Source organism: Oncorhynchus nerka, linkage group LG23 (genome assembly GCF_034236695.1).
Source record: "Oncorhynchus nerka isolate Pitt River linkage group LG23, Oner_Uvic_2.0, whole genome shotgun sequence".
NCBI classification, from domain to species: domain Eukaryota; kingdom Metazoa; phylum Chordata; class Actinopteri; order Salmoniformes; family Salmonidae; genus Oncorhynchus; species Oncorhynchus nerka.
The window spans coordinates 37,768,287-37,790,874 of NC_088418.1; the positions used below are offsets into that span (position 1 = coordinate 37,768,287).

At 42.2% G+C, this 22,588-nt stretch overlaps 1 protein-coding gene across 8 annotated transcripts in view; it reads right to left on the bottom strand.

Moving 5' to 3' along the window:
- Window positions 1–22,061, bottom strand: part of LOC115106796 (DISP complex protein LRCH3) — an 86,884-nt gene extending 64,823 nt beyond the window's left edge. For 4 of the 8 annotated variants that reach the window (XM_065008099.1, XM_065008098.1, XM_065008097.1 and 1 more), the window contains exon 1: window positions 21,660–22,060. In XM_065008099.1, the coding sequence (XP_064864171.1) occupies window positions 21,660–21,903 (244 nt within the window). In that variant the 5' untranslated portion in view covers window positions 21,904–22,060. Of the gene's footprint in view, window positions 1–21,659 lie in introns of all 8 variants that reach the window. The other 4 variants (XM_065008095.1, XM_065008094.1, XM_065008093.1 and 1 more) reach the window with 2 other exon arrangements.
- Window positions 22,062–22,588: the final 527 nt, after the last annotated feature.

Sequence of the window (22,588 nt, forward strand, 5' to 3'; positions counted from 1 at the left end):
AGTAATTAAAGAGCAGCAGTAAAATAACAATAGTGAGACTATATACGGGGGTACCGGTACAGAGTCAGTGTCCAGGGGCACCGGTTAGTTGAGGTAATATGTACGTGCAGGTAGAGTTAAAGTGACTATGCATAGATGATAACAACAGAATAGCAGCGGTGTAAAAAGGGTGGGGGGGGTCAATGCAAATAGTCTGGGTAGCCATTTCATTAGGTGTTCAGGGGTCTTATGGCCTCTTGGACCTAGACTTGGCGCTCCGGTACCGCTTGACGTGCGGTAGCGAATAGTCTATGACTAGAGTGGCTGGTGTCTGACAATTTTTAGGGCCTTCCTCTGACATCGCCTGGTATAGAGGTTCTGGATGGCAGGAAGAAAGGACCAGTGATGGTAGTGCGAACGGCCCAGTACCTCTGTGGTGCCTTGGGGTCGGAGGCCGAGCAGGTACCATACCAGGGAGTGATGCAACCCATCAGGATGCTCTCGATGGTGCAGCTGTACAACCTTTTGAGGATCTGAGGACCCATGCCAAATCTTTTCAGTCTCCTGAGGGGGAATAGGCTTTGTCGAGCCCGCTTCACGACTGTCTTGGTGTGCTTGTACCATGTTAGTTTGTTGGTGATGTGGACACCAAGGAACTTGAAGCGCTTACCTGCTCCACTGCAGCTCCATCGTTGAGAATGGGGTCGTGCTCGGTCCTCTTTTTCCTGTAGTCCACAATCATCTCCTTTGTCTTGATCACGTTGAGGGCAAGGTTGTTGTCCTGGTACCACACGGCTAGATCTCTGACCCCCTTCCTATAGGCTATCAGGCTTACCACTGCTGTATACTCGGGAGACTTAACGATGGTGGCCATGCAATCATGAGTGAACAGGGAGTACAGGAGGTGACTGAGCACGCACACCTGAGGGGCCCCTGTGTTGAGGATCAGTGTGGCGGATGTGTTGTTACCTACCCTTACCACCTGGGGGGCGGCCCGTCAGGAAGTCCAGGATCCAGTTGCAGAGGGAGGTGTTTAGTCCCAGGGTCCTTAGATTATTGATGAGCTATGAGGGCACTATGGTGTTGAACGCTGAGCTGTAGTCAATGAATAACATTCTCACACAGCTATTCCTTTTGTCCAGGTGGGAAAGGGCAGTGTGGAGTGCAATATAGATTGCAGATTGGATCTGTTGGGGCGGTATGCAAATTGGAGTGGGTCTAGGGTTTCTGGGAAATGGTGTTGATGTGAGCCATGACCAGCCTTTCAAAGCAGTTCATGGCTACAGACGTGAGTGCTACGGGTTGGTAGTCGTTTTGGCAGGTTACCTTTTGGCAGGTTACTGTCAGTGAAGACACTTGCTAGTTGGTCAGCACATTCTTGCAGTACATGTCCTGGTAATCTGTCTGGCCCTGCGGCCTTGTGAATGTTGCTCTGTCTAAAAGGTCTTACATCGGCTGCGGAGAGCATGACCACACAGTCTTCCAGAACAGCTGGAGATCTCATGCATGTTTCAGTGTTATTTGCCTCAGTGAGCATTGAACTAGTTTAGCTCGCCTGGTAGGCTCGTGTCACTGGGCAGCTCTCGGCTGTGCTTCCCTGTATAGTCTGTAATGGTTTGCAAGCCCTGCCACATGCGACGAGCAGAGACAGTGTAGTATGACTCGATCTTAGTCCTGTATTGAAGCTTTGCCTGTTTGATCGTTCATCGGAGGGCATAGCGGGATTTCTTATAAGCTTCCGAATCCCGTTCCTTAAAAGCGGCAGCTCAAGCCTTTAACTCAGTGCCGATGTTGCCTGTAATCCATGGCTTCTGGTTGGGGTATGTATGTATGGTCAATGTGGGGACTACATCATCGATGCACTTATTGATGAAGCCAATGACTGATGTGTACTCCTCAATGCCATCTGCTGAAGAATCTAGGAACATATTCCAGTCTGTGCTAGCAACAGTCCTGTAGCTTAGCATTTGCTTCATCTGACACATTTTTTATTTATCTAGTCACTGGTGCTTCCAGCTTTAATTTTTGCTTGTAAGCAGGAATCTGGAGGATATAATTATGGTCAGATTTGCCAAATGGAAGGTGAGGGAGAGCTTTGTATGGGTCTCTGTGTGTATAGTATAGGTGGTAGTTTTTTCCTCTGGTTGCACATTTAACATGCTGAAAGAAATTTGGTCAAGCAGATTTAAGTTTCCCTGCATTAAAGTCCCCGGCTACTAGGAGTGCAGCTTCTGGGTGAGCATTTTTCTGTTTGCTTATGGAGGAATACAGCTCTTTCAATGCTGTCTCAGTGCCAGCCTCTGACTGTGATGGTATGCAAACAGCGATGACAAATACAGATAAACTCTCTAGGTAGGTAGTGTGGTCTATAGTAGAGGTCGACCAATTAATTGGAATGGACGATTAATTAGGGCAGATTTCAAGTTATCATTACAATCGGTAAATCGGTATTTTTGGACACCATTTTCAATGACGGCCTAGAAACGGTGGGTTAACTGCCTCGTTCAGGGGCAGAAAGAGATTTTTATCTTGTCAGCTCGGGGATTTGTTTTTGCAACCTTCCGGTTACTAGTCCAATGCTCTAACAACCTGTCTTACATTGTACTCCACGAGGAGCCTGCGTGTCAGGATGACTACATGTTACGCGAGGGCAGCAAGAAGCCAAGGTAAGTTGCTAGCCAGCATTAAACTTATCTTATAAAAAACAATCAATCTTAACATAAACACTAGTTAACTACACATGGTTGATGATATTACTAGTTTATCTAGCTTGTCCTGCGTTGCATATAATCAGTGTTGTTAACAAAAGGCTAAGCTTGTGAGCCAATATATTTATTTCATTTCATTTGCGATTTTCATGAATAGTTAACGTTGCGTTATGGTAATGAGCTTGAGGATATAATTACGCTCTCGGATACGGGATTGCTCGTCGCAACAGGTTAAGAGGCTCCCCTGTCCTCCACTCGTTACCTGTATTAATGGCACCAGTTTGAACTTGTTATCAGTATAAAAGACACCTGTCCACAACCTCAAACAGTCACACTCCAAACTCCACTATGGCCAAGACCAAAGAGCTGTCAAAGGACACCAGAAACAAAATTGTAGACCTGCACCAGGCTGGGAAGACTGAATCTGCAATAGGGTAAGCAGCTTGGTTTGAAGAAATCAACTGTTGGGGAGCAATTATTAGGAAATGAAAGACATACAAGACCACTGATAATCTCCCTCGATCTGGGGATCCACGCAAGAACTCACCCCGTGGGGTCAAAATGATCACAAGAACGGTGAGCAAAAATACCAGAACGACACGGGGGGACCTAGTGAATGACCTGCAGAGAGCTGGGACCAAAGTAACAAAGCCTACCATCAGTAACACACTATGCCGCCAGGGACTCAAATCCTGCAGTGCCAGACGTGTCCCCCTGCTTAAGCCAGTACATGTCCAGGCCCGTCTGAAGTTTGCTAGAGAGCATTTGGATGATCCAGAAGAAGATTGGAGAATGTCATATGGTCAGATGAAACCAAAATATAACTTTTTGGTAAAAACTCAACTTGTCGTGTTTGGAGGACAAAGAATGCTGAGTTGCATCCAAAGAACACGATACCTACTGTGAAGCATGGGGGTGGAAACATCATGCTTTGGGGCTATTTTTCTGCAAAGGGACCAGGACAACTGATCCGTGTAAAGGAAAGAATGAATGGGGACATGTATCGTGAGATTTTGAGTGAAAACCTCCATCAGCAAGGGCATTGAAGATGAAACGTGGCTGGGTCTTTCAGCATGACAATGATCCCAAACACACCGCCCGGGCAACAAAGGAGTGGCTTCGTAAGAAGCATTTCAAGGTCCTGGAGTGGCCTAGCCAGTCTCCAGATCTCAACCCCATAGAAAATCTTTGGAGGGAGTTGAAAGTCTGTGTTGCCCAGCAACAGCCCCAAAACATCACTGCTCTAGAGGAGATCTGCATGGAGGAATGGGCCAAAATACCAGCAACAGTGTGAAAACCTTGTGAAGACTTACAGAAAACGTTTGACCTCCGTCATTGCCAACAAAGGGTATATAACAAAGTATTGAGATAAACTTTTGTTATTGACCAAATACCTATTTTCCACCCTAATTTGCAAATAAATTCATTTCTGGATTTTTTTTTCTCATTTTATCTGTCATAGTTGAAGTGTACCTATGATGAAAATTACAGGCCTCTCATCTTTTTAAGTGGGAGAACTTGCACAATCGGTGGCTGACTAAATGCATTTTTTGCCCCACTGTATATCCAGGAGAGCCAAAGTTCCAACAGCTAGACCTAAAAATGTGTATAAGAGATCATACAAATATTTTGCTGTGACACTCATCTGGATGTTGTTCAAAATATTTGTTGGTCTGATGTGATTAATGAGGAGCATCCAGACCCTGCACTTGATGAATTTATGAAATTGCTTCTTCTAATTATTGATAAACGTGCACCTGTTAAGAAACTGGCTGTTAGAAAATGAGTGGCTAATAAGTCTGGCGGCACATCTTGGCTCTGGCTGGGCCCCTCAAGGACATTCAGAGATTTGTCCAGAAACCAGTCCTTGGGGTCATTGTCCTGTTGGAAGGTGAACCTTCACCCCAGTCCTGAGTGCTCTGGAGCAGGTTTTCATCAAGGATCTCTGTACTTTGTTCTGTTCATCTTTCCCTCGATCCCGACTGGTCTCCCAGTCCCCGCCGCTGAAAAACATTCCACAGCATGATGCTGCCACCACCATGCTTCACCATAGGGATGGTGCCAGGTTTCCTCCAGACATGATGCTTGGCATTCAGGCCAAAGAGTTCAATCTTGGTTTCATCAGACCAGATAATCTTGTTTCTCATGGTCCGAGAGTCCTTTATGTGACTTTTGGCAAACTAAGCGGGCTGTCATGTGCCTTTTACTGAGGAGTGGCTTCCGTCTGTCCACTCTACCATTAAGGTTTGAATAGTGGAGTGCTGCAGAGAAGGTTGTCTTCTAGAAGGTTCTCCCATTTCCATAGAGGAACTTCAGAGCTCTATCAGAGTGACCATTGGGCTCCTGGTAATCACCCTGACCAAGGCCCTTCTCCCCTGATTGCTCAGTTTGGCCAGGCAGCCAGCTCTAGGAAGAGTCTTGGTGGTTCCAAGCTTCTTCCATTTAAGAATGATGGAGGCCACTGTGTTCTTGGGGACCTTCAATGCGTACCCTTCCCCAGATCTGTGCCTCAACACAATCCCGTCTCGGAGCTATACGGACAATTCCTTCGACCTCACGGCTTGGATTTTGCTCTGACATGCACTGTCAACTGTGGGACATTATATAGACAGGTGTGTGCGCCTTTCCAAATCATGTCCAATCATTTGAAATTACCACAAGAGGACTACAATCAAGTTGTAGTAACAGCTCAAGGATGATCAATTTAAACAGGATGCACCGAAGCTCAATTTCATTATGGAGTATTGTGTGTAGATTGAGTATTTATTTATTTATTTAACCCTTGTTGTCTTAAGGGTCAAAAATAACACGCAACTATGTTTAACAGCAGAGAAAAAAAACCTAAATGAGCTTTTTTCAACTTGAAATTTGATTACTTTTCCCAGTGACCCCAACATTAGAAAAAGTGAAACATTGCCTTTGTTAATATTTCCATGAAAGCTGTACACCACCAGGGTACAAAGATTGTCTTAGGGTCATTTTTGACCCGGCAGTTATAAGATAATTTAAACACCACAAAGAGACACACACACACACAAACAATGAGAAATTGAGATTGTGTGTGCTACTGATTGAACTCAGCCAGCTGCTCCTGAAGAGGAAGATCACCATGGTTGGCACAGTTGGAAAGAACAAGCCTGAGCTCCCCCCTGCACTCCTCACAACAAGGGGGAGAGAGGTCTCAAAGTTTGCCTTCACCCCCACCACCACTCTAGTTTTTTACATCCCAAAGAGGAGCAAGAATGTGGTCCTCCTGAGCACACTGCACAAAACGGCTGAGATCAGTAATCATATGAAGCCAGCCATCATCCTGGACTACAACAACAAAGGAGGCATGGACAACCTGGACAATGTGATTGGAACATACAGCTGCAGGAGGATGACTGCCCGCTGGCCCCTGGTCATTTTCCATAACATCATTGATGTGTCCTCATACAATGCCTTCGGGATATAGAACAAGATCAACCCTACCTGGATTCCTTGTTAAGCGGAACAAGATGAGGGTGTTCCTGGAGCAGCTGGGAAAGGCACTTGTCACCCCCCACATTCAAAGAAGGGAGCGCCTCCCCCACACAGCAGCCTCTGCAGCGCTTGTGAAAGCTGTTCAGGGGGCTGAATCTTGTCCTGATCCACTTGAGGCTGCAGCTGGGGCAGGCAAGAGGAGGAGATGCCAATTCTGCCCCAAAGAAGGACTGTAAAACAAATACTATGTGCTGCACATGTGAGAAATTCATCTGCAAAGTCCACGCACACACACTTGCATTCTGTCTTACATTTGCTAATTAGAGTTGATTGATTTATGTTCTTCACATTTTTGTTTTGTATCTAATTATATTCTTATTGTTGTTGTTTAAAACACCTTGTGGGTGGGGGCAATTGTTCAAAAACGTAGGGAGTAGACTAGTATTTTGTAGTTGAATTCCTCATTGTACAGTATAAGAAATCACTATTTGCCCAAAAAAAGTCCAAGATTATTATTGTTTCACTTCAATAAAATGCATTCAAAACTACTTTCTATGGGTATACAAGTGCTATCACTTGCACACAAAATTCACCTATGCAGTACCTTTTGCAATAATAATCCTCTACTTTAGTAAAAAATATATATATATAATGACAGGTGTGTTGTAATAAAAACAAGTGGTGTCCACTGATTAAATGCAGTCTTTCTGCATTGTGAAGAGGGAAAACCCAGATACTCAAAGTTTGTGATGAATTACAGGTTGTTTCTCCATGCAAAATAGATTTGGGGTTTACAATTCAATTAAGCTGCTTTATTTTAGGGGTTTAGTGAAGACTGGTCATTTTTTTTTACCCTTTTTGATAATGGGAGTATACAGAAATGTAAGACTACACAAGGGTTAATCCATTTTAGAATAAGGTTGTAAAGTAACAAAATGTGGAAAAGGGGCTGAATACTTTCCGAATGCATTGTATGTATCTATACTGAACAAAAATAAAACGCAACAGGCAAATATTACAAAGATTTTACAGTTCATATAAAAGGAAATCTGTCAATTTAAATAAATTCATGACTTTAACGCACTGGCGAAAAATTACTGAAAAATGTTCCACTTTCATAAATGTTGTACAAATGCTTGCAACATGGGGCCATGCAGAAATATGAGGTAATGAAGGCGGATGAATGGCACGACATAGGGCCTCAGGATCTCCTCACGGTATCTCTGTGCATTCAATTGCCATAGATAAAATGTAATTGTGTGGTCCGTAGCTTATGCCTGGCCATACCATAACCCCACCGCCACCATGGGGCACTCTGTTCAGAACGTTAACATCAGCAAACCACTCGCCCACACGATGCCATATACACGTGGCCTGCGGTGGAGGCCGGTTGGACATACAAGCAAAATCTCTAAAACGACATTGGGAGGCAGCTTATGGTAGAGAAATTAACATGACATTCTCTGGCAACAACTCTGGTGGACATTCCTGCAGTCAGTTGCAAGCCAATTGCAAGCTCCCTCAAAATTTGAGGCATCTGTGTTATGTGACAAAACTGCACATTTTAGAGTGGCCTTTTATTGTCCACAGCACAAGATGCACCTGTGTAATGATCATGCTGTTTAATCAGCTTATTGATATGCCACACCTGGGTTTTTAGACAGACAGACCTATCTATACATATATACACACACACACACACCGCCCAAGCCAAACTGGGAAAATCAATAAACATGTCTGTGGAAATTTCATGATCTGTTTGTCATGCGCAACAACGGGATACTGCTAGCAGCATTTTAGCCACAGACTTATGTGCAAGCTGTCTAGTCTGTTTTACACATGTGCAATGAGCATAAAAAGATGCATTTGTAAGGCATTGTCAACTCATTCTCATTTTGAGAAATAAGCTGTTTTTATCCAGATAGGCCACTTGATTTCAACATCTAAACCAAGTGAACAGGCTGTTATTCAAACAGTTGAAGACGGACAGGAGGGTGTATCCATAACAGTTCAACTGTTCCCCCTAAAAGTGAGTTGCCCCCCCACCCAAATCAGAATAGACTCAATTCATCAGGGCCTGGACTCTGCAAGGTGCTGAAAGCGTTCCACAGGAATGCTGGCCCATGTTGACTCCATTGCTTCCCACAGTTATATCAAGTTGGCTGGATGTCCTTTGGGTGGTGGACCATTCTTGATACAAACGGGAACTGTTAAGCGTGAAAACCCCGGCAGGGTTGCAGTTCTTGACACAAACCGGTGCACCTGGCACCCACTACCATACCCTGTAAATAGGCACACTTGCTCATTCACCCTCTGAATGGCACACATACACAATCCATGTCTCAAGGCTTTAAAAAATCCTTCTTTAACCTGACTCCTCTTCATCTACACTGATTGAAGTGGTTTTAACAAGTGACATCGATAAGGGATCATAGCTTTCACCTGGATTCACCTCATCAGTCTATGTCATGGAAAGAGGTGTTCATAATGTTTTGTCCACTCAGTGCATACAAGTTGGCAAGTCTTGAAATATAAAGATTAGGTGGCTACTTACCTGCACATGGGCTGGTGCTTTAGAGATCGTTTATGAGACCCGTGTTCATTTTCTATAAGGACTGCTACAATAAGTTGGTCATTATTAGGGGATTGCATTGCGCATGGTTCTGGTCATTTTTATTAACAAAAATGGCATAGACAAACTTGAAAGCCAGATCAGTGAGTGATTATTGAAACATTATTTTGAGAACATTTTAAAAAGGGAGGTATATATATATTGTGAATCACTAATAAGTTAGAAAAAAATAAATAAAATTGAGATACATAGGCCATATCGCCCTGCATACAGCTCTGGGCTCCCGAGTGGCGCAGCAGTCTAACCATCACGTGCATGATGATTTTGTACCCCCACACCAGACACGATCAGGACACGCAGCTTGAAATATCAAAACAAACTGAGCCATTTATATTAATTTGAAGGTTTAAAAGCATTAAACATTTATGGTAAGTTTTTAAAACATTAATGGTAATTTGGCTAGCTAGCTGTTGCTAGGTCATTTGTCCTGGGCTATAAACATAGGGTGGTTATTTATCCTGAAATGCACTAGGTCCTCTACTCCAACGATAAAACAGTAAACCAAATTAGTTTCCGACTGGAGTGTGGACCTAAATTCACCACCCACGTGGGTATATGCTCCTAAAAACCAATGATGGGAAAGGCCGGATTTGCAACGTGTTGAGTGTCACAAATATAATCAATTTCTATTTTAGAGCCTGGCCACACAGACGCTCGCTGACGTGGGCGAGCAGTGTGGGTGCAATGATTGAATAACATGTGTACATTTATTTTGCAACGCTTGTGGACGCGATGTGTCCGATCTGGTCAGCATGTTAGGCACTGCATCTCAGTGCTAGAGGCTTTACTACAGACCCTGGTTCGATTCCAGGCTGTATCAGAACGGGCCGTAAATTGGGAGTCCCATAGGACAGCGCACAATTGGCCCAGCGTCGTCTGGCTTAGGGTTTGGTCAGGGTAGGCAGTCATTGTAAATAATAATTTGTTCTTAACTGACTAGCCACGTTTAAAAAAATAAATAAATACATTTATAAAAAACAGTACATATTAAGCTGAAAAAAAATCTTGGTCTACCGAGTCTTTTCTTCTGACCAATCAATTGGCCAACATTTTAAAACATGTATTTATCCATTTATAGGACACACCCTATGCTTTTTAATACAATTCTCTATACTGAAAAAAAACTATAAAACAGAAAACGTAACAATTAAAGATTTTGCTGAGTTACAGCTCATATAAAGAAATGAGTCAATTCAAATCTATGGATTTCACATGACTGGGCAGTGGCACAGTGTGAGGGAGTAGGGCCCAGCCACTCTGAATAAGTTTGTATCCACAAAAGGGCTTTATTACAGACAGAAATATACCTCTGCACCCCAACTTTCCTCCCTCTGATGATTCCATAGGTGAGGAAACCAGATTTGGGGGTCCTGGGCTGGTATGGTTACACATGGTCAGCGGTTGTGAGCCAGGTTGGATGTACTGCCAAATTCACTAAAATGAAGTTGGAGGCGGCTTGTGATAGAGAAAGTAACATTAAATTATCTGGCAACCGCTCTGGAGGACATTCCTGCATGCCAATTGCACACACCCTTAAAAACATGAGACATCTGTGGCACTGGGTTGTGACAAAACTGCACATTTTAGAGTGAATTTTGTCCCCAGCACCTGTGTAATGATCATGCTGTTTAATCAGGTTATTGATAAACCACACCTGCCAGATGGATGGATTATATTGGCAAAGGAGAAATGCTCATTAACAGCGATGTAAACTAATTTTAGCAAAAAATGTAAAGAAATAAGCTTTTGATGCATATGGAACATTTCTGTGATCTTTTATTTCAGCTCATGAAACATGGGATGAGCACTTTACATGTTGTGTTTATATTTTTGTTCAGTGTAGATGTACAGAGCTTGTCTAATGTTTTAAGCACACTGTTTGATTAAATAATTAAAACACAAATGTCACAAGAGGGAGCCAGAGATCAATCTAGCCTAACCAGAAGAAGAAAAACCTGTGCCCGAGCCTCCTCCCCCTACTGCTGGCCTTCACAGATTCTGCCGTTACGCTCCAGAAGTTGCCGGGAATAGGCTACGCCAAGGGTCTGCAACCTTGTCCATTTTGGAGCACCAATTTATTTTACCATTTCAAATGATCTGCATGCCAGTTATGATTTTCATATCGGTTATGATTTTCATATGCACATTTCGTGGAAGAGTTTCATTTCATTAATAGTCTTTGTATGTCAAAATCATTGTCATGTGGTTAATATAATTGTATCTAAAAAAAATGACTAATCTAAAAAGATACTTCTGTTGCCATTGCAACTACAGTTGAAGTCGGAAGTTGACATACACATTAGCCAAATACATTCAGATTCTGTTTCACAATTCCTGACATTTAATCCTAGCAGAAACTCCCTTTCTAAGGTCAGTTAGGATCACCACTATTTTAAGAACGTGAAATATCAGAATAATAGCAGTGAGAATGATTTTTCATCACATTCCCAGTGGGCCAGAAGTTTACATACACTCAAGTTGTATTTGGTTGCATTGCCTTAAAATGGGTTTAACTTGGGTCAAACATTTCAGGTAACCTTCCATAAGCTTCCCACAATAAATTGGGTGAATTTTGGCCCATTCCTCCTGAGCTGGTGTAACTGAGTCAGGTTTGTAGGCCTCCAAGCTCACACATGCTTTTTCAGTTCTGCTCACACTTTTTCTACAGGAGTGGGGTCAGGGCTTTGTGATGGCCACTCCAATACCTTGACTTTGTTGTCCTTAAGCCATTTTGCCACAATTTTGGAAGAACGCGTCAGGTCATTGTCCATTTGGAAGACACATTTGCGACCAAGCTTTAACTTCCTGACTGATGTCTTGAGATGGTTTCAATATATCCACAATTTCCCTGCCTCATGCAGCAAAGCACCCCCCCATACTGAATGCTGCCACCCCCGGGCTTCACGGTTGGGATGGTGTTCTTCAGCTTGCAAGCCTCACCACTTTCCTCTAACATAACGATGGTCATTACAGCCAAGCAGTTTTATTTTTGTTTCACCAGACCAGACGACATTTCTCCAGAAAGTACGATCTTTGTCCCCATGTGTAGTTGCAAACCGCAGACTTTTTTTATGGCGGTTTTGGAGCAGTGGCTTTTTAATGTCGATATAGGACTCATTTTACTATCAATATTGATACTTTTTTACCGGTTTCCTCCAGCATCTTCACACGGTTCTTTGCTGCTGTTCTGGGATTGATTTGCACTTTTCACACAAAAGTACATTCATCTCCAGGAGACAGAACGCGTCTCCTTCCTGAGCGGTATCATGGCTGCGTGGTCCCATGGTGTTTATACTTGCGTACTATTGTTTGTATAGATTAACGTGGTACCTTCAGGCGTTTGGAAATTGCTCCCAAGGATGAACCAGACTTGGAGGTTTACATTTTTTTCCCCTGAGGTCTTGGCTGATTTATTTAGATTTTCCCATGATGTCAAGCAAAGAGGCATTGAGTTTGAAGGTAGGCCTTGAAATACATCCACAGGTACACCTCCAATTGACTCAAATGGCTTCTAAAGCCATGACATCATTTTTTTGAATTTTCCAAGCTGTTTAAAGGCACAGTCAATTTAGTGTATGTAAACTTCTGACCCACTGGAAATGTGATACAGTAAATTATAAGTGAAATAATCTGTCTAAAACAATTGATGGAAAAATGACTTGTGTCATGAATAAAGTAGATGTCCTAACAGACTTGTCAAAACTATAGTTTGTTAACAAGAAATTTGTGGAGTGTTTGAAAAACGAGTTTTAATGACTCCAACCTAAGTGTATGTAAACTTCCGACTTCAACCGTATGAAAAAAATCGCCTACATAGAGCCAACAAATAAAAACATTGCAGCCTGCAGGAAGAAAATTTCGTGATTAAAAAAATATATATATATATATATCCCAGTGTACTCATGGCATGTCTGCAACAATCTTGAAACATTGTATCAACTGTGTCCAGCTGAAGCTTGTGCTAGCAAACTTGCAACAGTTTATAAAATATTCTGGGCCCTCAGTTTCATGAGCTCGGGACAGTCACAGCTGTAGGCTATTTGTGCAAGAGATAACAAGTAAATCAGGTATTTTATGAAGTTTCCACTGTATCAGAGTATTACATTTCTCCCTTTCATGCCAAGTGGTTATCGAAAGGGAGAGCTGGAAATATTTTTCAAATACATTGAGGAACGACTGTCATTCTCAAATGGATGTAAAAATAGACATTCTTTACTTGCTGTTTGAGGTGAAATATGTTTTTGAGAAGCGCCACAGCACATTAGTGGTGGTGACAGAAATACTAATCAGACATCCCCAAATGGTAACATTTATAGGCCTACATTTGCGTGCAGGACAGGTAGCCTAGGCCTACTTCGATAGGTCTACTTCGATATGCGTAATCAGGTGTACGTCCTGATTCAATATTGACAAGAGCGCTCCAAACAAAAGACAATGAATCAATTGACAAAACTCATAAATGTAATAAAATAACCAAAACCTGTAGCATATAGGTTTGTGAGCTCTGCAAACAATGTGTGAAGTCCAACAATGAGAACAGTAAACGACTGTAATAATAATAGTAATAATAGTAATAATAACAACAGAACTAACAAAAATGACCATAACCAAACCATAACCAAACAAACATGGCTGATTAGAAATTATGGGAATTAACAGTAAATGCAGGCTACTAATGGAAATATGTAATGGTGGTTCCAGGGGTCCCCAAACTTTTTATAGACCCGTACCCCTTTAAACACTCAACCTCCAGCTGCGTACCCCCTCTAGCACCAGGATGAGCGCAATCTCAAATGTTGTTTTTTGCCATCATTGTAAGCCTACATTTATTAAACATAAGAATGAGTGAGTTGTCGTCACAACCAGAGCTCTTATAGGACCAGGGCACAAATTATATAATAATCAATTTGCTCTTTATTTAACCATCTTACATATAGAACCTTATTTGTTCATAAAAAATTGTGAATAACTCACCACAGGTTAATGAGAAGGGTGTGCTTGAAAGGATGCACATAACTCTGCAATGTTGGGTTGTGCTTTTTACTATAAGAAACTCGTGCAAGCGGTCAGACAAGTGAAAATAACAGTCAGTAAAGTAAACTTTAAGCTTGTCTCTCAATTAAAAACAACATGTCAATACTTTGCCCCTTGATAACCAGCGTACTTCAGTATGTTGTAAAAGTGTTACATGGTCGCTGCCCATATCATTGCATAGTGCAGAAAATACACGAGAGTTCAGGGGCCTTGCTTTAACAAAGTTAATCATTTTCACTGTAGTGTCCAAAACGTCTTTCAAGCTGTCAGGCATTCCCTTGGCAGCAAGAGCCTCTCGGTGGATGCTGCAGTGTACCCAAGTGGCGTCGGGAGCAACTGCTTGCAAGCGCATTACCACTCTACCATGTCTCCCTGTCATGGCGTTTGCGCCATCAGTACAGAAAACACATCTTGACCACTGAAGTCCATTTGATGTCACAAAGCTGCCCAGTACTTAAAAAATATCCTCTGATGTTGTCCTGGTTTCCAGTGGTTCGCAGAAAAGGATGTCTTTCTTAATTGACCCCCCATAAACATAACGGACATTTACCAGGAGCTGTGCCAGGCCCCCCCATGTCTGTTGACTCATCCAGCTGTAATGCATAGAATTCACTGGCTTGTATGCGAAGCAGTAATTGTTTCAAAACATTGCCTGCCATGTTACTGATGCATCATGAAACAGTGTTGTTTGATGAAGGCATTGTCTGTATAGTTTTTTGGAGTCTCCCCCCCCCCCCCCCCCAATCATTGTTCACCATATAAGACGCCTCTAGCCCCTTCTTATTAAATGGCATTTGCTGCTTTTATACATTACCGTTCAAAGTTTGGGGTTACTTACATATGTCCTTAATTTTGAAAGGAAAGACCATTTTTTGTCCATTAAAATAACATCAAACTGACCCGAAATACAGTGTAGACATTGTTAATGTTGTAAATGACTATTGTACCTGGAAACGGCTGATATTTAATGGAATATCTACATAGGCGTGCAGAGGCCCATTATCAGCAACAATCACTCCTGTGTTCCAATAGCACGTTGTGTTAGCTAATAATTTTAAAAGGATAATTGATCATTATTAAAACCTTTTGCAATTATGTTAGCACAGCTGAAAATTGTTGTTCTTTTTAAAGAAGCAATAAAACTGGCCTTCTTTAGAGTAGTTGAGTATCTAGAGCATCAGCATTTGTGGGTTCGATTACCGGCTCAAAATGTCCAGAAACAAAGCACTTTCTTCTGAAACTCATCAGTCTATCCTTGTTCTGAGAAAGGAAGGCTATTCCATGTGAGGAATTGCCAAGAAACTAAAGATGTCGTACAACGCTGTGTACTACTCCCTTCACAGCACAGAGCAAACTGTCTCTAACCAGAATAGAAAGAGTGGGAGGCCCCGGTGCACAACTGAGCAAAATAACAAGTATTTTAGTGTGTCTAGTTTGAGAACCAGACACCTCACAAGTCCTCAACTGGCAGCTTCATTAAACAGTACCCACAAAACACCAGTCTCCCAGAGACGCCTCTTCACTGTTGACATTGAGACTGGTGTTTTGCGGGTACTATTTGCATTCTCATGTTTCAGAGGATGCATGACTCAAACTTTGCCTTTCCTGAGCCCGTTGGGGAGTTGCAGCGATGAGACAAGATCGTAATTGGATGACAAAATAGGGGAGACGAAGGGGTTAAAACAAATTGTACAATTCAAAATAACAAAAAAAAATAATAATTGGTTGGGATTTTGGTAAAAGCAATGAGTTTTCTACCCAAAGTTAAAGAAAATATGATCCATTTAAGAAACAAGAGACATTAAATTCATAAAAAGGGTGTGGTGGTAGTAGGAACAGCAGCATCTAATGAGCAAAACTTTCACACATGAGCAACACTTTCACACTAACTTATGGAAAAGAATGCCAGTAACTTCAATGTCTAATTTGTCTGAACAGGGGAAAATAACCATCACCAGATTCACAGAGAGAACATTACATTAGGTTGTCAGACAGAACTAATATTGTATACTGGTTGTTGGGGTGGGATGTGTGTGGAGGGCCTGTAGGTGGCTATTGATCATTTTATTCGATTCCTCATGTCTAATACATTATTATGAAGAATTATGCTCAAAATCATGTTATAGTACAAATCAGATGTTAGGTACTATATTTATTGAAGACATGAATCCTATAAATTAAAAATGGCCAATTTGGGTGCAATCAATTAGCTTAATTTCTCAGAGATCAAATTATATTTAAACAAAATAATGTTTCAGGAATCTCAAGGGTTTCTAACTCCAAACTATTTTAAAACAATCTGAGATGGTGTGCGTCAAAATCCTCTTCCTTGTGCACTTTGAGGTGGAATGACTCATACAGAAATGGATAGCCAAACTAGAACAGAAGATCTATGTCAAAACATTGACTATCAGTCTTAGGTAAATTCCCCATTCCCCCAGTGTTTTGTTAACCTATAAATTGTTGCTGTGCGTGTGGGTTTTTGCTGTATGGGGCTCAACAGCTTGCAGCTGTGTGTGTGCTGCCAGGCCGGCCAAACAAGTTGGCTCTGTTGTTGTTTGGCCCAGAATTGATGGGATTACCCAATATCTTCATGTGACAAACAGGAGGAAGAGGTATCGTAACAACACTGGCCCTGTCAGTGTTCCTCTCCCTGCCCTATCATCCTCCTCCTCCCAAGCATCACACTTCCACTAAGAGAGCCATCAGTTATTCTTCTATAGGTCCCTGCTCAGGAGAAAAGAATGGCCCTTGTCTCCCAAACATCTCTTTACTCTTCATCATTTAACATCACTTTTCAGACCTCACATCAGTCTGTCTACCATTGCCCCTGATTCCATCTCCCAAAATCACCCCCCAGACTGTTACCGATTGGTAATTAAACCCAGGTTGTCTGCCAAAATACTATTTTAGTTTGCCTGCTGAACTATGGCCTAGGCATTAGAAAAAAGGAGCAAGCCATGTGAGCCTTCAGGTTTTATGAAAGGTAACTTATTATGAACATGGTTGTCTGAACAACATACAGCACACCTCCATGGCCATGCCACTAATTGGTACCCAGTAGAGCAGAAGAGAAACAATTTAACTTAGAGGTCACTTCCGCCCATCCAGACAATCGATATTGACCCAGATACATCCCAACACACACTCAGTGTGAGACTGTGTTAGTTGTGCAAGGGTCACCCACACCCGCCCGCAATTGCTAATAACCTATTAGCAATAGCCTGACTATAAGTAAAAATCTGAGGCCTGCACAGAACCCTAACCAGCTAATACAGAGAATGCGCTGTAGGCTACAGTCAGCAATGGCAAAAATTGTAACAGGGGTGCCGGATTTTTGTTAGTCCACTTGTCTGTAATATATACTGAACAAAGATATGAAACAACATGTAAAGTGCTGGTCCCATCTTTCATGAGTTGAAATAAAAGACCACAGAAATGTTCCATAAGCACAAAAAAAATTATTTCTTTAAAATGTGCACAAATGTGTTTACATCTGTTAGTGAGCATTTATTTATCCTTTGTCAAGACAATCCATCCACCTGACAGGTGTGGTATATCAAGATGCTGATTAAACAGCACGATCATTACACAGGTGCACCTTGTGCTGGGGGGAAATAAAAGGTCACTGTGCAGTTTGTCACACAACACAATGCTACATGTCTCAAGGTGAGGGAGCGCACAATTGGCATGCTGACTGCAGGAATGTCCACCAGAGCTGTTGCCATATAATTTAATGTAATTTCTGTACCATACTTGGCAGTACATCCAACCGACCGGACCTCCACATCTGGCTTCTTTACCTGCGGGATAGTCAAAAGGGGTAGAAGGGTGGGGGTACACAGGAGTGTCTGTTGGTATGGCTCCCAAATGGGTGGGCCTAGAGTGCATTCTGAGAGTTTTCAGACCCCTAAACCCCTTTCACATTAAATCAAATTGTATTTGTCACATACACGTGTTTAGCAGATGTTATTACGGATGTAGCGAAACGCTTGAGTTTCTATCTCTAACAGTGTCGTAAAATTAAACATATTTCACAACACACAAATCTAAAGTAAAGGAATGAATTATGAATATATAAATATTTGGGCAAGCAATGTCAGAGCAGCACAGACTAAGATACAGTAGAATAGGATAGAATACAGTATATACATATGAGATGAGTAATACATAGACTAAGATACAGTAGAATAGTATAGAAAACAGTATATACATATGAGATGAGTAATGCCAGATATGTAAACATTATTAAGTGACTAAGATACAGTCAAATCGGATATAATACAGTATATACATATGAGAGGAGTAATGCTAGATATGTAAATATTATTAAAGTGACTAGTGTTCCATTCCTTAAAGTGGCCAGTGATTTCTAGTCTATGACTATAGGGAGCAGCCTCTAATGTGCTAGTGATGGCTGTTTAACAGTCTGATGGCCTTGACATAGAAGCTGTTTTTCAGTCTCTCGGCCCCAGCTTTGATGCACCTGTACTGACTTCGTCTTCTGGACGTAGCGGGGTTAACAGGCAGTGGCTCGGTTAGTTGTTGTCCTTTTCTACATTTTGTTACAGACTTATTCTAAAACGGATATAAAAAATATATATAATCCTCAATCTACACACAACAAATACCCCATAGTTAAAGTTAAAATGTTTTTAGAAATGTTTTGCAAATGTATTACAAATAAAAAACAGAAATACCTTTACATAAGTATTCAGACCCTTTGCTATGAGATTCAATTGAGCACAGGTGCATCCTGTTTCCATTGGTCATCCTTGAGATATTTCCACAACAGAGTCCACCTGTGATCATTTCAAATGATTGGACATGATTTGGAGACACACACTTGTCTATTTAAGGTGCATGTCCGAGCAAAATCCAAGCCATGAGGCCCAAAGGAATTGTCCGTAAAGCTTGGAGACCGGATTGTGTCGAGGCACAGATCTGGGGAAGTGTACCAAAAAATGTATGCCGCATTGAAGGTCCCCAAGAACACAGTGGCCTCCATCATTCTTAAATGGAAGAAGCTTGGAACCACCAAGACTCGTCCTAGAGCTGGCAATTTGGCCAAATTGAGCAACAGGGGGAGAAAGGCCTTGGTCAGGGAGGTGACCAAGAACCCGATGGTCACTCTGACCAAGCTCCAGAGTTCCTCTGTGGAGATGGGAGAACCACCCAAAAGGACAACCATCTCTGCAGCTCTCCACCAATTAGGCCTTTATTGTAGAGTGCCCAGACAGAAGCCTCTCCCCAATAAAAGGCACATGATTGTTTTGTCTTTAGGCTATTCAACCCAGCCGCCACACACCTGCCCTTCATCCACACAATATTTAAAGTGGAACTGACAGCATTAACTACTTTGCAGATATGAAACAGACAAAAATAATATCAGACAAAAATATAAAATTCCCAGTTTATGCTCCAAAACCAACTTCACGGATTATAACTGACTCAACATTACATGACCTACACTAAGGCATTGTCAGAAAAGATGGATGCAGTTCAATGCATGAATAATATAATTCACCAATACATTTCTGGGTAGTCCCCAAAAATATTGCTATCAGGTTGTAAATCACAGCTGGCCTGGTACATAGGCTAGTTTATCTATTCATGTAGCAAGCTAAAAACATGGAGCCTAATACTCGCTAGATAGCTGGCTGCTACAAACACATAACACCCACTGAATATGACCGGTGTCAATAAAGTAGGCAAAAAAAAGTAAGTCACGAATGCTCTAGATAACATGTAAACAGCCTAACCAACTCTCATAGTGCAAGCAAGATGGTCAATGAGGTCTCTCTCATTTGTGCCAGGAAAAAGCTAGCAAGCTATCCAAGTTTAGCCAGTTAGCTTGGGTGCTTGGTTGAGACAAGCATGGATTGGCAGGCCAGCTGCAGAAGGACGAGTAGGATACAATTCCCCAACATTTACCAGTGTAATTTTCATGGTCAACTAGCTGAAAAAGTTTGAGGGGGTTTATCTAATGGTCCTTCATTAGATTTTAGCACATGTTTCTCTGGCTAGCATTAGTTGTTGATCTTGATCTTGTTGATGTGCATAACTCAGGGAGAAAGAGCCAGCCTTTTCATGTTTGTTTCATCAATAGGACTGTACAGTTCCCAAATGGAAGAGGACTCCGGTGGTATATGTAGAAATCCATTCAGGTGTATTTTGTGGCATTTGGCGAATGCGTTCTAATGATCTAAAGTCGCGCTGTTGCTACTGACTGTAAACACACAGTCCAGTTCAAAGTGAATGGGTGCAGGCCTTACTGCCTGTAAACACACAGTCCAGTTCAAAATGAATGATGACAGGCCCTACTGCTGTAAACACACAGTCCAGTTCAAAGTGAATGATGACAGGCCCATGTGGCCTACTGTAGCTCTGATTACGCAGACTGGTGCGCCATAGCCAGATTCCGCTCCTGTACGAGATAAAAACATTTATCTACTGCAGTGCCTATAAATTGTTAAAACGCACAGCTGCATTCCCACTCTATATTGCTATAGAATTTTCACAAATCCCTTAGAATATTTGGGAATTACATATACTAAGAATGTATGAAAATGTAAAATGGCCATAATTGTTCGCTTGTCAGAATTCGCAGTTTTTTTTAACAGTGTCATATTCTTCCTGGGGTGTATATGAATAGATTTTAATAAGATTTCATGTTGCTTAATGACCCTAAACCCACCTGCCCTGCAGATATAACTGCAGGTTATGAGTCAATCTGCCCTAGGGGTCAGGGTCCAGGGCAAAAAAAACTCATAAGAGGTTAATTCCTGCATTCAACAGGCCTATAGGAGACTGAGAAGAAACGTGAAATTGGTGAAAGAAGGGGAAAACTATAGAAGAGAGAAGTACTGTTATGTCATGAGCCACCCAAACTATACGTGTGTTTAGTGGCCGTTTGTGACCGTCTGGAGCAGGGTTCATGAAAGTGCCACATGGTGTCAAAGCCCAACCCCCCCAGGCAACCACAATCCCTCAACATCTGCACTGACTGTCCACCGCATAAGCAGTCACGACGGTGCAGCGTACCATGCCTAAAAATGAGCATCGCATCACAAACAAAAATAAATCCCCGTACAGTATTCCCTCCCTCATTTTCAGAGCCACAAATTGACGGCAAAAACAGGTAATGGCGACAACACTGGTTGTTGATTCAAATCCTTACACATCCAATAGGCGTCCCGATCTGCCAGTTCTCGCTCAACGTATTATAACGTTTTGAGTGTCTGGGAATGTACTTGCAGCAGACACATGTAAAATGTTATAACTAGCTAGCTACATCCATATGAAAATATGAACTGACGAAAGTTGGGCGTAGCTAGATAGCGTCAACAAGCCACCAGTCAAATAAACGTTGCGTTCAAGCTAGTCAGTTAACTATAACCTCATACGTTAGCTAACGCTACAAATAAACAGGAACATTGCCATATAGCTAACTTATTTAACATGGCGCTAGTTGAGCGATAATTTGCTCACTTCCCAAAGCAAATAGTTAACTAACTAAATTAGCTAGTTAGTTTGCTAGTAGCCAAACCGTAATTCTCGTTCAGTCACACCCGTGTCTACTGTCTCTGGAAACTGGCTGGCTAGCTGGCTAACCTTAGCTCGCTTGCTAATGTTGTTGGCCAGGCAGTGTCCTGGCGTTAGCTAGCAGGCTAACTAGGTACTCCAAGTCAAAACAAGTTTATTTTTCGAGCCGGTGGCTGGCTGGCTAGTTACCCACCCACCGTCGAGGTGTCTTTTTTGGGGTTGTTCCATGTAATTGTATTATCAACATTTTAAAGACAAGTTCCATCTATTCTGCTGCGCGAGTCTCGATCCCCACTCACCGGCCCGAGTTGTGTCTGTGAGGTCGTGGTTTGCGGCGCTCCTCGGGAACTCCTTCAGTTTCCTGCCGCTGAGGTTGAGGCAACCAGTTGCCGAGGCTTCGTCTAATGCCCTGTCCAGTGACCGATTCCAAGGTACAGGAACCGGTACCCCTACTCCATTCCCGGGAGCCCCTACAGTTCCAGAATTGCCGACCGCAAAAGTAAGTCCGGTGTTCTCCGCAGACAGCAACACAGAGGCCGCCATTACACAGCTTGCTAACTCCCACCGATTCTCCCTATTCTGGAGCCCCTGATAGTAGTACGCAGGCGCATAATGTGAGGGCAGACTGAAAGCGTTGAGGAAGGGAGAGGCTAGTTTGGGAATTCGTCATGCGCAGTGATGATAAAGAAGAAAGATTTCCCCACCCGAGCCGTACATACTTTCAAAGCAACGAGATATGAATGACGTCATCCATCTGCTGGTGTGAAGTTCCTGGCTGTTTTGGATTTTCTTCTCAAAATCATTTTGTGTTACTTTGAACTTTGTCACAATCATTAGGCATTTTAAAGCCTAAAAACGACAGATAGTGGTCCTCAATAGGGGGCATAGGAGCCCCAGGAAGTTGATTACAGGGGTCCCTGAAAAAGCTGAAACAGAAGAACCATAATATAAAACGAACAAACTGGTGGGTCTCAGAAAGGAAACGTTTGAGAACCCCAACAATAGTACTTAGGTAGTGTCCTATAATGATACTATAGCCCAAGAATGCAAGTGTGTCTGCCTGACCACTATTGAAAACAGCTTGATTGGTTTAAACTTTTTTTAATCCCAAAGGTTACTAGATCAAATAAAATTGAAGAATAATACAAACAAATTGGCCCAATTGAAATATTGTGTGTATTACATATCAGTTAACTAGTATAGCTCCTGCCAATCAGGGTAATTTTGT